The sequence below is a fragment of the Zootermopsis nevadensis genome, unplaced genomic scaffold (assembly GCF_977971745.1).
Source record: "Zootermopsis nevadensis isolate Lab colony 2312 unplaced genomic scaffold, Znev_1.0 Znev_ptg000024l, whole genome shotgun sequence".
In the NCBI taxonomy this organism is placed as follows: Eukaryota; Metazoa; Arthropoda; class Insecta; order Blattodea; family Termopsidae; genus Zootermopsis; species Zootermopsis nevadensis.
In genome coordinates this window covers 3,776,638-3,791,457 of record NW_028259156.1, presented here as the reverse complement: position 1 = coordinate 3,791,457, position 14,820 = coordinate 3,776,638, and the positions used below count along the sequence as shown (strand labels likewise).

General features: G+C 32.4%; 2 protein-coding genes across 9 annotated transcripts in view; one reads left to right on the top strand and one right to left on the bottom strand.

The window, feature by feature from the left end:
* Nucleotides 1–14,820, top strand: part of Slob (Slowpoke binding protein) — a 543,833-nt gene that overhangs the window by 50,505 nt on the left and 478,508 nt on the right. For 2 of the 8 annotated variants that reach the window (XM_087354939.1, XM_087354938.1), the window contains exon 1: nucleotides 10,080–10,209. The exons of 4 other annotated variants lie outside the window; for them this stretch is intronic. The gene's annotated coding sequence lies outside the window, so the exon portion shown is untranslated. Of the gene's footprint in view, nucleotides 1–10,069; nucleotides 10,210–14,820 lie in introns of those variants that run through there. 2 more of the 8 variants (XM_087354937.1, XM_087354936.1) reach the window with 2 other exon arrangements.
* On the bottom strand, nucleotides 2,172–14,058 carry LOC110833633 (lipase 3). Its single transcript, XM_022071939.2, has 9 exons — nucleotides 13,968–14,058; nucleotides 12,526–12,744; nucleotides 9,990–10,188; nucleotides 8,349–8,463; nucleotides 7,214–7,457; nucleotides 5,832–5,990; nucleotides 4,176–4,260; nucleotides 3,212–3,354; nucleotides 2,172–3,020 (listed from the first exon to the last, which is right to left on the bottom strand). Exons 1-9 carry the CDS (start codon nucleotides 13,968–13,970, stop codon nucleotides 2,871–2,873), a joined length of 1,317 nt encoding a protein of 438 aa, XP_021927631.1. The 5' UTR covers nucleotides 13,971–14,058; the 3' UTR covers nucleotides 2,172–2,870.

Here is a 14,820-nt window from a genome sequence, read left to right as displayed (position 1 = left end):
TGGCCTCGCCGGCACACGCAAACCAACAGCGTCCTTAATGGAATGACAATTTATTTTGTCCTTGAAAACATTAACAAGAAATAACGCAACGAGATGTCGTCGTCTGGAATAAAGTGTTCTGAAATTTAAAGTAGATAAAATCAATTCATATTTGCGTGGGATATTAAACTAAAAAAATCGGTTATTGCACAAACTGGCAAATTTTCTTTGAATATTTTCCAATTTATTAGAATATGTCTGTGTAAGATTATTCCAAACGACCGAGGCATACTCAAGCTTTGACCCAATTAAAGCATTATATAAAACAACAAGGTTGTCTAAAGAGGAAAAATTATAAGTAATAAAACGAATAAGCCCTAAGGTCCTTAGTGCCTGAGAATGAACAAAATTTACATGACAGTGAAAATATAGTTTACTGTCGAACAAAACACCAAGATCTTTTATACAATTAGTACGCAAGATTAAAAAGTCACTAACAATGAAATTAAAATGGATACTGTTGGTTTTACGGGTGAACGATATAATTTTGGTTTTCTCTATGTTATCATCACACCACTGATGTACGGAATCAACATCTGCTTGAAAAGATTTGCAGTCATCCACAGATTTAATATCGCGATATAGTTTCAAATCATTAGCAAATAAGAGAAATTTAGAATACTTAATTTTGTCGCAAAGGTCGTTAATAAAAATATTAAATAAGAGAGGTCACAAGGTAGGGCCTTGAGGTACTCCAGATAACACCGAGTAAGGAGAGGAAGACTGCCCTAAAATACGAATAAAGGCCGATGTAGTTGATTAATAACTTTGGAACCACTTGACATAAGGAGAAGATAGTCCAAAATGATTAAGATTTTTCAAAAGAATAGAATGGGTACTGAATCAAAGGCCTGCCTAAGATCAAAATATACACAGTCAAATTTTCCCTGTGAACAGATGGTAGAATATCATTTAGATAAGTAAGTAGATTTTAATTTAATAAAACCCTGCTGACTAGGATGTAATTTAAATTTGAAATTGAAGAAAATGTGATCATATACGATACATTAAAAAAATTATTCATGTTTGCAATTGACCTGTAGTCTTTAATAAGAGCCTATTTCCAAAGTATGGAAAAGCTCCCAGTCTGTAAACTAAGATCGAAAATGTGATTTAAAAAAGAAATGAATATATCAGTACAGTCTTTTATAATAAAACTCGGGATTTCATCAGGTACGAAGCATTTCGTCGAACTGAGACGACTAATCGCCCGTTTAACATCATCAACAGAGAGACACGCGGAATATTCAAAACATCAGAACAGGCGAAGACAGAACTATTTGGAAAATTGATGCAAAAGAGGAGTTAAAAACAGAACAAAAGCGGTCTGCAAAGGTCTTTTTGCGATGGACTGTGGTTACGTAATAATTCTCTCTCCGATTTTAATTTGTGTAATAGACTGATATTTATTTTTTAATTTAGAAATATATTTCCACAAGTGCATTGGTTGAGTTCTCAAATTATCATTAATTGTTTTTAACCAAATCAATCTACTTTAATAGTCATTTTAACTAGTTTACGATAACACGAAAGAGACGCTGTAATGATAATCAGATTTGGATTTTTTAAATTTCTTAAGAGACAAATTTTTCTTCTTAATATAATATATAAACGATTTAGAAAACCAATGAGGACAGGAATTGAGTTGAATTGAATTATCCAGTCATATTTTGGTACATTAAAATCTAACGTGACTACCCGATAGAGATAAGAATTTAGATTTACTTCTAAAGAGTTTAAATAATTTTCGAATACGTTTATGGCACAATCCAGGGGCAAAGTAATGATTCCCTATAAATAGACTGTGGTTGTATCTTATAGGAATTTCAATCCACGGACTCTCTTCAATAGTTTCCAGATCATACCTTCGTTTAACGCCGGAAAATGAAAAATGAAGCCAGCACTTCCGCGTTTTTTGTTGGAGCTTCAATAATCTCTATCAGCACGAAACACGTAATAAGATCCCGGAAAAATATTATTGCTTAATATAGAGTCATTAAGCCAGGTTTCCGTAATACAGCAAATTCTGAACATTCTAGCGAAAACATTTTCCATGAAGTCACTGCATTTTTTTTAGACTATCAAATTTTTAAAATGTAGCGTCCTTTAATTCTTGAAGTAATATTCACATATTTGTTGCTGAAAATCAAATGTTTGTTTTTTATTTATTTATTTTTTCGGGTTTACCTATTTCTAGCTGTTTCATCCCACGTCACAGAATTTTCGTGAGATTTATATACCTGCTTTTTACAAAGCCCAATTATCACAGAAATATTCTTCAGCGTATGTAAACATATAACGTAATATAATAGTGTCTCGTAATTCAACTTAAATTAGCCATGTCCATTTATTTTTGGGTTTAGAGTCACTTTGGATGAGTTATATCCAGCAGCAGAGAAATGAATGGTTTAACATTTTTATTGTGTAACAAAATAAATATTGAACGTCTAATCACAATAAATTCTTATTAAATATTAAAATATTACATTAATTAACATTTAAAATATTTTATATATTTATTTATTTAATGTAATATTTTAATATTTAATAAGAATTTATTGTGATTAGACGGACAAGATTTAAATAATATATATTTATTATATCACAATATGACGCAACTTTACCATCTCATAAATATTGAAGTTAGTTAAACAGAAGATAATACATATCACAATTACTATTGTATTCAACGAAAAGAATTGACATCCAAAATTTCTTCATTACTTTTTTTACGTATTGGGTGTTGTAGCTGGGTTCAGTTCAGTGTAGCCGCTTTCCGGTAGATGGTCATCAGAATCGAACACCCTGTATATGTTGGTTTGTATTTGCTTTTAGTAGTTCGCCAAGAAATTAATAACTTCGTCATTGACTAAACTCTTCACGTGAATGGCCCACAGGAAGTCGAGATGATTAAATGAGTCTAATGGGACTCGATACTCTCCCACAGGCTTACCCAAACTTTGATTCAGTTTATGAACATCCTGTAATTCAAGAATATATCATAACACAATATAATATATAAGATATGTAATATAATTATAATAATATTTTCAAATATTTACTTAATATTAAATTAATTGTTACTCTTATCTGGTTAAAATAGTGTTAAAATTCCTTTTAATATAGGATTTTTGCTAAAAAAATAATCTACCAAGAATGTGCAGATACGTACCGTCGGATCACCGAACCAGTCATTGTCGCTGTAAAATAGTCGAACCGGAACTGTAATGGCTGAGACATTGTATTCAGGCGGTGACAGTTGACCATAATGGAACAAATTTACTATAAAACCATAGTCCCAATGTCGGAAAGATCCTGATTCAGAACACAATGGAATTAGACTAACAGTTAATATCTGGATGTTTATATTTTAATATTTTCCATCAAATCACAATTTTTAATAATAAGATAATAAAATATAAAATATTTAAAACATCATTTCACGTTCCGCATCGAATGATCGATTTACAAATTGGAACGTCTCTTACGACATGTTTCGGTTATATTTAACCGTCCTCAGGTATAAATTAGATTGGTAAATTTAAAACTCGAATTACAATCATTTACAATGTTATGCAGTTTATTGAAGATGTTCTTATCAGATTACTCTTATATATTAAAACGAAGGTATTGTTTTTTATTGTTTTTTTATATATATGGCGTGGTTCATCTGATGTTCAATATTAGTCGGTGATGAGTAGAAGTGTTTAGCGGAAGACATCTAGAAGTATTACTGTGTCGGGTCGAGGTTTAAATATTTTATATTTTATTATCTTATTATTAAAAATTGTGATTTGACGGAAAATATTAAAATATTAACTTAATTCACAATATGACGCAAATATACTACCTTATCTGGATGTTTGTCTTATGGGTTGTAATGCTGTATGGACTTACAGGTAGATACCGATGTTACTGCCATGAAGATGGAGGTGGTATGTTCTTCCTAAACGTTAGTATCTACCTAAGTCCACACGGCGTTACAACCTAGGAGTTCAACACCGACGTCATACCACTGTGATAACCTCAAATCTCATTTTAAAGTTCGTAGGTTAGTGTTTACGTTTGCATTCTGTTGATAAGATTTTAGTAGTTTACGTAGTAAGCAGGCTGAAAGCTACATCTACATAGCTTACCTGAATTCATATCTTGGGCATAATGTAAAAATGATTTCGCCGATGATCCAGCAGGGGCGTGGGACATTAATACAGGCAACATTGTCTGCAAGAAATGAAAACGTAACAGTTACCAGTTGCAGTCAGAAAATTGCACATTTCAAGGTCACAGAAAAATCGTGAAACTTTGTCACATGAAAAATGTAGCCCAGGTGAGAGAAATCAGCTCAATTCAAGTGTCACGAAGCTAACAGCTCTGTGCTGAGCCCCGGGGAAAAGAGAGTGGTCTTTCTGTGGCCTTGGCATACAATTTGGTAATATATTTTGACCAAATATTAAAGTCGAGTGATTCAGCTTTTACTGCTTGTATCCTGGAAGTCCTGTCTTCAAATATTGCTATTAAGAACGGTTGTCGTTTCATAATAGCTTCTTTTCAAGCCCTTTCAAATCGATTACTCATTAATAATTTATTAATTAATTCGCAGCTGTGTAATCTGATATACTGATTAAACAAAAATAAATATTTTATATTTGTTCTGAAAACGTAATAATAACTGTTTTACCTAAGATTAATAAAAATGCCAAAGAAAGTTTTAATTTGTTTTTAATTTATCTCAATTTGATGAATCACAATCCGCTGCATGATTTGGGTAATGGAACATAAACAAAACTTTCATTTTTGGCCATATATTGAAATGATTACTTAGTTGTCGATATTTTGCTGAATCGTTGGGTATAACTGGTAAATGAATGATAAAATGGTAACCTCTAGAGGGTTCTAGTTTCCCAGAACAGTTTCTTCTGAAACAGTGTTAATTAATATATTCTTTCTAACGGATGTCTTTGAGAAGACGGAAGTTAGCAACCCCCACGTGACTAATTATAGTCAGACGAAAACTTTGTAGCTTTATTTTGACAGTAAACTACGAAATAAACTAAACTACTGTATAAAACAGCACCAAATTTGGACAAATTTTATTTACCTCTGTCAAGAATGGTAGGTCATGAACTGAAAATAATAATTTTCTACAGATATCTGTCGAGCGATTAATTATTTTATACTGTACGAGGTGCGATCGGAAAGTTTCAACACTGTGTCAATAGAGGGCGAACCGGATGTAGTACGAGCTTCTGCCTTTAGCGGGTGCGGCCTACATTCATAGTGAATCAGTGTGCCAGCCGGCATCATCGAATTAGCATTTGTTTCTTAGTTACGGGAGTTTTGGTAGTGCATTACACCGACCCTCCTGCGATTTCGGAATGGCGTGTGCATCAAATTTTGCCAAAGACTCGCCAAAACGGCTACGGAAACCTATGAAATGCTAAAGCAAGCATTTGGGGAGTCCGCAATGGGTCGTGCACAAACTTTTGTGTGGCATTCACGTTTTAAAAATGGCCGAACCTCTGTCGATGATGACGAGCGTTCTGGACGACCATCTTCGAGCACAACGCCCGAAAATGTTACGAAGATTCGGCGTATTTAAATACGTATTTTCTAATACAAGCCCATTTGACGTCTGATAAAAAATGATGTGGGAAGAATAAATCTTCGTCTGTTTTGTACACTGGGCACTGTGAGTAACACGGAATATATCGATAGTCGGACGGTTGGTTTTCGATTGCATGGCTGCGATCCGCGAAAGTCGTTAGCTCTGAAGTGAACAATTGATAACTTACTGAGTTCAGCTCCTGAGGATCGTACCCACACAGAGCGAACAACACTGTACTGCAAATTTGTTGTATAATTGAGCCATCGGAACAGATGTAACCCAAAAAGGCACTTGTAAGGTCGTTACTTGGTAGAAACTGATTTATACCAAGCATGCTCGCCAATGGCTGTAACAAAGAGGTTAGATTTGAAGCTCATTGTAGCTCTCACCGTGAAGGCTTGGTTTCTCGCCTGTGTCAGTCAATGTGAGATTTCTGGTGGACAGTGAGACACTGGGAAATATTTTTATCAGAGCCCTTCTGATTTCCCTGTCAGTATCACTCCATGTGAAATGGAAAATGTCCTGTTGCTAGTTGCTAGCTTTTTAGTAGTAGAATGCTAGGAATACGTTTAATATTTACTCTTATTTGATGCAAAGTGATGATTGGAAAAAAGTATATGGTTTCGTAACTTATCAGTGCACTGAAAATATTTTGATGCGTGCTTCTATAAGAATTGTACATTATAGATCTGTATCCACCTACTGCAGAAGATAAATTTTAAAGAAGGGTAGTGTGGTATAAGAACAGCTTCCAAACCCTCAACTTAGCTAACCTAAACTAACCTAAACTAACCTAATCTAACCTAACCTAACCTAACCTAACCTAATCTAACCTAACCTAATCTAATCTAACCTAACCTAATCTAATCTAACCTAACCTAAAGTAACCTAAACTAAACTAACCTAATCTAATCTAACCTATCCTAAACTAACCTAAACTAACCTAACCTAAACTAACCTAAATAACCTAACCTAAACTAACCTAAACTAACCTAACCTAATCTGATCTAACCTAAACTAACCTAACCTAATCTAATCTAACCTAACCTAACTTAACCTAAACTAACCTAACCTAATCTAAACTAACCTAAACTAACCTAATCTAATCTAACCTAACCTGATCTAATCTAACCTAACCTAATCTAATCTAACCTAATCTAATATAATCTAACCTAACCTAAAGTAACCTAAACTAACCTAACCTAATCTAATCTAACCTATCCTAAACTAACCTAAACTAACCTAAACTAACCTAACCTAAACTAACCTAAACTAACCTAACCTAATCTGATCTAACCTAAACTAACCTAACCTAATCTAATCTAATCTAACCTAACCTAACTTAACCTAAACTAACCTAACCTAACCTAAACTAACCTAAACTAACCTAATCTAATCTAATCTAACCTAAACTAACCTAATATAATCTAATCTAACCTAACCTAACCTAACTTAACCTAAACTAACCTAAACTAACCTAAACTAACCTAAACTAACCTAATCTAACCTAACCTAACCTAAACTAACCTAACCTATCCTAAGTTAATATACTTTCTAATGAAGGAATACCTTTGTTAATGGATTGGCCCCAAAGAATTTTGATAGCGGACTCTTCACAAATCCCATGTAGGCTATAGGGGCTAGACTTGTCATTAGCCTAATCTTGGCATTGTATTGAGGCAAGGAAGACGTCAGTACATAGAACATTGTGGTTCCCATGGAGTGACCAATATAGTACAGATTGTCTTGACCAGTTTGATCTAACACGTAGTCAATGACTGCAGGCAAGTCGTATATACCCATTTCGTGCCAACTGTAACAATTCAATTGCATGTTATTCATTCATTTTTATTCGTAAAACTTATATTATTAAGTAAATTATAAACCGATTCAACGTTAAACAGTAAAGTTGTTCACTGACACATGCCTACTCCTTACAGTACTCAGAATACTTGTATAAGAGTATATTATCCATCAAATTGCATACTTCAAGGTCAAGGAAGGACTTCAAACCCCTTATCGTCTGCTTCAAAATAGTAATAAAGCCATTGTACAAGTTTAGGTAAAAATTCCCCAATACCAATTTTACAGGAAGCTAGTTCTTAAAATTGTTTGATGAAAGGGACACTCCAATTACAAAGATCTCTCTGAAATTAAATTAATTACCGTACTGATACGTTATTTTATTAAGACTGCTGGTAACAGCCTTCTAGATTACTATCATAACCCAGAAGATAAAATTCAACAAAGAATTTAATACTTTTTCGCATTGACTTGAAAACACTCGAAGCAGAAGGCGTGTTTTTTGATTTTTTTTTTTAGGTGTTTAATTTTTAAACTCATACTTAGTATAAATATTGTATACTCTTTAGGAAGGTAGATTAAGTTAAGGGGAATTTTATTAAAGCTGTCATTAACTGAAACTAATTAAATAAATAAATACAGTAATCTGAATATTTTATAATTAACGTCTATATCTATTATCTGAAAATAAATATCGGAAATACGTTTGTTTAGAGAAACGAGACTTATATTAATTAAGGTTACAATTTTTTTTATTCTGTGATATTACGTCATCTAGATTCATAGGTAGACACAAGCGTTTCGGAGAGACATACTCTGTACATCTACAAGGCTGAACTGTTCGGGGCCAGAAGAATTATATAGCCGTGAGGACCTGAAATCTCACAACTTTTTTCATTACCTGAAATCCCAGAATTTGGAATCTGATGGAGAAAGGCTAACATGTCGCTTGGAGTATGTGTTGCCTCTCGCATTTCCCAGCCACACGTCGTAGCCAGCGTCAGCTAGCAGATATCCTGAACAGTAGAAGTTTATCCTAGTCGAATAACAGCGTTAAAGAACGTTTTCACGTCTGGTTTTCTATAGCTTATGAGATTTCAGTTTTAAATGCTTTGAAAGTATCGATTGTGATCTTAAATTTCTTTCGTATAGACTTTTAGGCGTTAGAATCGTAACACACAAAAACAAAAGAAAAACGCTGTCCCGCTATACGCACGTAGGCGCGGGAGGGGTGTTGGGGAGAGAGGGGGGGGGTGTGTAGCTCCTACTCATTCCAAACCTTGACACTAGATGGGAGTAAGTGTTTGAACGTAACACACAAATCATTAGGCCACAATGTTTTGATTTGTATTGTTAATTTTAGTCGATGTGAGCTGGTTTGTAGATGTCAGATACCGGAACAGATTTTTGAATTTTTGAGGAAATTTCATGTTCTTAAGGAGATAAATATGAATTTGGTTGTCAAAAGCTAAAATACAAGTTTCAGTAATATAATGGAAAATTATGCAAATAATATGAAAATTTAATTTCTAAAGCTGACAAAATATACATCATTATCCTTACAAATCTCATTTTAATGATTTAGGAAATCAAATAAAAATTGTAAAGTAATTATGTGTTGATAACACACTGATTTTTAGAATGTTCAAACATGTGAAATACGAAATAACTGATAAAATATTAAGGGGGGATCATTTCTATAGTCACAGAATACCGGAAATTTTCTATTGTGTAATTTGTAAGGCACTGTTGAGAGATGTGGTCAATATTACAATTGTATTAGTGTTGATCTCTGACTCGATTTTAACTATAAAATTAAAAATTTAAGCATGAGTATGCGATATACTGCAATAGATATTTGCAATACTAGATCAACATGCTATGATGTGAAAATATTTATGAAACAAAATAGTTTTAAATAAAAACGACATTGTGAAACACTTATTGAAACTTTACTCTAAGATGCTTATTATTATTGTTATTATTATTTAGTGTTCTGTGTGACGACAGGTCCATATGAACAGGATCCTTCCATCCTTTTCTCGGACTGGGACCTGTTCATATACGTTCTTGGCAGATGATCCAGAAGTGGTTTGCCATTGCCTTCTTCTGTGTGTGAATGGAGTAATTGTTGGGATGCCACGGAGGAAAACTCAGTGTTGCCTAGACCACGGCCTTGCCCAACACAAGTTATAAATTCGGGCACCGCCGAGAATCGAACTCGAGACCCCAGGATTACAAGGCCAGCTTTCTAACCGCTAGACCATCTCATCTTATTATTATTTAGTGTTCTGTCTGACGACAGGTCCATATGAACAGGATCCTTCCATCCTTTTCTCGGACTGGGACCTGTTCATATACGTTCTTGGCAGATGATCCAGAAGTGGTTTGCCATTGCCTTCTTCTGTGTGTGAATGGAGTAATTGTTGGGATGCCACGGAGGAAAACTCCGTGTTGCCTAGACCACGGCCTTGCCCAACACAAGTTATAAATTCGGGCACCGCCGGGAAATATGTGAATTTGCATAAAGACATTTGCTTACCGAGAGAATTTTCAGGTCCAAGTATGATCCAGTCAGCCGAACTTGATAAAATACCGTGTTGCAGGAATACAACTGGCTTGTTGGGTGCAGCTGGAGACTTGGGGCTGTAGGGAATGCGATGTAAAGTGAGGATGTAGCCGTCTGTAGTGGTCACTGTGTGGTTCTCCGCTGGATAGCCATATTTGACGATCAATTCTGGCTGCGAAACAAACGCTGAATGGTAAGTCCATTGAAACAGTGATAACTATAAGATAGTGTAATTGCGTCATATTGTGAATATTATAACAATTATTTATTTTAATCCGTCTGATCACAATATTTAAAATTTCTTATAATTAAGATAATAAAATATTATTCATGTTCCATATCGATTGATCGATTTACATTTCGGAACATTTACACAACATGTTTAGGTTTTTATAAAACCATCATCAGGTGTAAAATATATCTAAGAACTTAAAACTCAATTATGATTTCTGTAGTTTTTTGGTGATGTTTCATTACGTTTGTTTTTCCATTTTTGGGCGAAGGTGTTGTAATGAAACATCACCAAAAAACTACAGAAATCATAATTGAGGTTTAAGTTCTTAGATATATTTTACACCTGATGATGGTTTTATAAAAACCGAAACATGTTGTGTAAATATTCCGAAATGTAAATCGATCAATCGATATGGAACATGAATAATATTTTATTATCTTAATTATAAGAAATTTTAAATATTGTGATCAGACGGATTAAAATAAATAAGTGATAACTATATAAATAACTTTGTAGTATTTATTATGTTATATTTTACCATTTTTCACTACATGTGTCGTTCGACTATCGACCGAAACAGGCATTGGTTCTGTTCTAGGCCTGTTTATTATCCGTATTGTTACCACACAAGCTTTATGAATTTACCGGACATAATTACTATCATTTTCTTTATTTAACTAACCAGACCTATATAATATTTTCAAGGTCGCTTGATAACAAAGTGACGTTGGTGTGATTAGTGATCTTTTTCGTAAATTCGAAGTCCCAATTTCAAATTTAGTTCTGGAGATTGGCTATCCTGATATGTTTTTGTAATTTTCTTCAGTATACCGTGGTAGTACCTTAGGTGGATTGCCATCGCTTGCTTTCATATCTAAAAAAATTCGTCATTCATTAATAATGCCGTCATTAAACACTATATAATATTAGATAATTATAGACTGGAATAAATATAATGACATCACATGAAGATATCTACATTGGGTGTTTTACAATAATAAATTAGAACATGTTGAAATATATTTTTAAGGTTTTCATGCGTCATGTTTGTGTTTTGGATTAAAATATATAATAAAATACAGGTCAATACACAAAACTATATTTGGGTGTTAAAATTAAAAATTTAATTTGCATATAAAAATGAATAACTCCCAAATTTTATCACATTCGTTTACAGCATAATTCAAAACAAACATAAGATGGGAAAAAACGAGAAGACCAGCGAAACACATATTACATTAATAAATTATTGAAAGGCATGCATTTAATATAAAATAGTTTTAAATAAAAAACAACACCTGAAGATGATGTATTACATCGAAACATGTTGTGAAATGAATGAAAGCGCGCAAATGTAACATCCTTATAGTGATGAATAGCGCTAATTTTAAATTTTAAATTTTAACACCCAAATATAGTTTTGTGTATTGACCTGTATTTTATTATATATTTGAAATATATTTGTCTTAAATCTAAAAGTTTGTGACGATGGTGAGTTATTTAAATAAAAAGTTTTTTGGATGTTACCCATCATCTAATAAAATAATAAAATTGAACGACGTTTCGGAGATGGGACTCTATCTCCGTCTTTAGATATACCTACTCTGTTGGACCCAATCGATAAAGCTAATCCTTATCTCCGAAACGTCGTCAATTTTATTATTTTATTGGACGTTGGATAACATCCAAAAAACTTTTTATTTAAATATATTTGTAATCGTTAAAAAATCTTTTTGTGACAGCAAACAAAAACATTAAAGTATCAGGGATTACTTTGAAGTCTGTCTGCCAGAGAAAGGAGACAAATTGTTTTGGTGTAAACTTTAACATAATTTTGGAGAACAACAGAAGATATGAATAATTTCTTTTTATTCTGCTGTGCTATTGAGCACAAACTATCTTATATCCTGATAAAATTATCCTAATAAATTGAACTGTCTCAACATGAAGTGACGTAATCAGTCATACGAGATGCAATTTATTGATAATTTTAAAATAAAAATTGAGTTATTTTAAAATATGTTGTTATACGATTATACAAGAAATTACTATTTTTAAGTGATATTAAAAGGACAGATAGTATTTTAAGAAACATTAACTACGTAAGACTGAAAATATCCCTACTGATATCTGCAACCACGAAACAAATACAACGATATAATAATAATAATAATTGTCGTATTAAAGAATTGTAATTAAAAGTCATTACATATGTAGGTCTATATAATAATCAGTAAAGATTAGTGTTAAACTGTGATGTTAGATAACATTTACCGCAGATAGGAATTGATCCGGATTTGCAGCTTTGTTCAACAAGTTTTCGACGATATCTGAGAGATCCACACTTTCTATTGCGTTTTCAATTACTTTGTACGCTGCAGCTAAGGTAGAGTTATCTGAAAATAATGAAATTCCTGCCAAACATCCAGGGACGTAGAATGTCATAGTTAGTAATAGGAGGTAGACCTGTTGAAACCATAGCTGCATTATTTTCTGTAAAAGTAAAAAAGAATCACATCCAATTAATATACTTATTAATATTATTAATAATATTAATATTAACAATATTGCCATTAATCTGTTCTTTGTAAAACATAGAGTAAAAAAAACTTATTACATATGTAATAGAATATTTCAACGTAAAAAATTGTTTGCACAATCTATAGATATCCCACAACAAATATCATTTGATGACAAAACTCTTCGATGACCACCAGGTAACATAATAGTTTGCACAATACCATCTCACTTACGTATAAACCAAGTAAATTATTTCTAAGTTTGCGGAAAGAGGGAAACAGTAATATAAATTAGAAAAGAAGCTATTGTAAATTTAACCGAACACGCTGATGCTTGCTGGTAATTCAAGTTTAAATCCAACGAAAGAAAAATATGACATCAGAAGATTATCAGCAGATGAACAGGTAAAGGTTAGAGTACAGACTCAACACCATCAAAGCTTCCGATAATATATAGTCCAAGTTTTGTTAAAATTAAGTTGTGAATAAAGTAGAAATTTGTATTTTCACCCTTTAAACTTAACCAGTTTAACAAGTTTCAAACTCTAAAAAGAGATGATATGAATTTATTAACCTCTTACGAATTTCGGTATTTCGTCGTCCTGCTATGATCGATTTATTTATAATGAAATCGATATGTGATGATTTGTAACTTTCAATCTCTCGATTAAAATTTCGCTTGATTCTCAGACTAATGTTTTGAAAAAAAGCATTTCATGTTCTTTAACACTTGGGCTTACGTTAATATTTAACAGATTTCGCTTTTACTATCACCCTGGAATATTGTGGAAGTTTAACATTCACCACACTTCAGTGTACTATTAAATGTATCCAAATTAATACGTGTTTTAAAAAAAATCTTTTGATAAACCTATTCAATATTCTGACATCTCTCCTTCCTTCAATATTTTTGTCTTTATTATTTACAGAATTTCTACTTGTATTTCCGAAAATATCGTGTTAAACTAACGTACGGTTTGTAACTTCAGTTTCTTGCAGAGAAATTTGATATTTTTGCTTAAATATGGAGGATAGTTTCAGTGCTTAACAATAATATAATTGAAAAATTTATTACGATTAACAGAATAATTTTTCGAATATTTTTACATGTACATTTATTTGCTTTCTATCCAGATCTGTTCTCTTCAGCTAAGCAATCTCTCACTCACTAAAAATATCTTGCATAAAAACACTCACCATTTTGAATCACTCCGATAAAGTACAAAATACTTTGTTTGATCGTTCTGTCACGTTCCACCTGGTGAAATTTCTCCCAGCGTGGATCGGATTGCCACCTTATATAGACTGCAGCATGTGATAAATCGTCATCACATCACTAACACGACAGTAATCTTTACACAAACAAAGCTACACTTGTAGCTATTTGTATGATAAGTAATGATAATTTTACATTCAAAATTAATTTGATTAATCAACATGTTAATGACAGAATGAATATATAAATGTGTGTGTTGGAGTCAGTTGAAGGTTTAGTGACGTTTCTGTTAACTTAATTTATAGAATTATTACAAAGATGCTGCCTCTAAACTTTCTTTAATTTGTGATATTTTTATTTTAAGATTTTCTAAGATAGATTATGTTACAGTTAAACTGTGCCAAGGTTAAATGTCTAAATTTTATTACTTATTTTTATTATTTAGTTGCGGGTCATCGTGTTAAAAATCACGAAAATTATTGAACATTTATGATAATTCATTAAAAGTGCTAGGTTTCAACATTCCTAAACTATCTTTATTGAATGAATTGTTATTTTTATCAAGTAATCAATTTCATGGAGTAGAGTTATTGAAAACCTACGTTCTGATAGTAAAGAAATTTCTCGAATGTTTTGGAAACAGAAGGTTTATTAACATATCCACAAGAGTAAGTCATCAGAATCTGATATGAGACAATTATTAATATTTGTATGTGATGTTTTTAACAAAACTCTTTCATGATGTTATCTGAGGTATAATGAAAGGATAAAATTATTATGTATAGCATTTTTTTTATTAAAAATTTTAATATTATATCTTAGGAACGGTGAGAC

Excerpts from the sequence above, each read along its gene's own strand:
- LOC110833633 (XM_022071939.2), bottom strand. Across the intron at positions 7,458-8,348 it reads TCCAAATTCTGGGATTTCAG|TTGGCACGAAATGGGTATAT; the intron begins GTAATGAAAAAA and ends GAATTGTTACAG. Across the intron at positions 5,991-7,213 it reads GGGCCAATCCATTAACAAAG|CCATTGGCGAGCATGCTTGG; the intron begins GTATTCCTTCAT and ends TCTTTGTTACAG.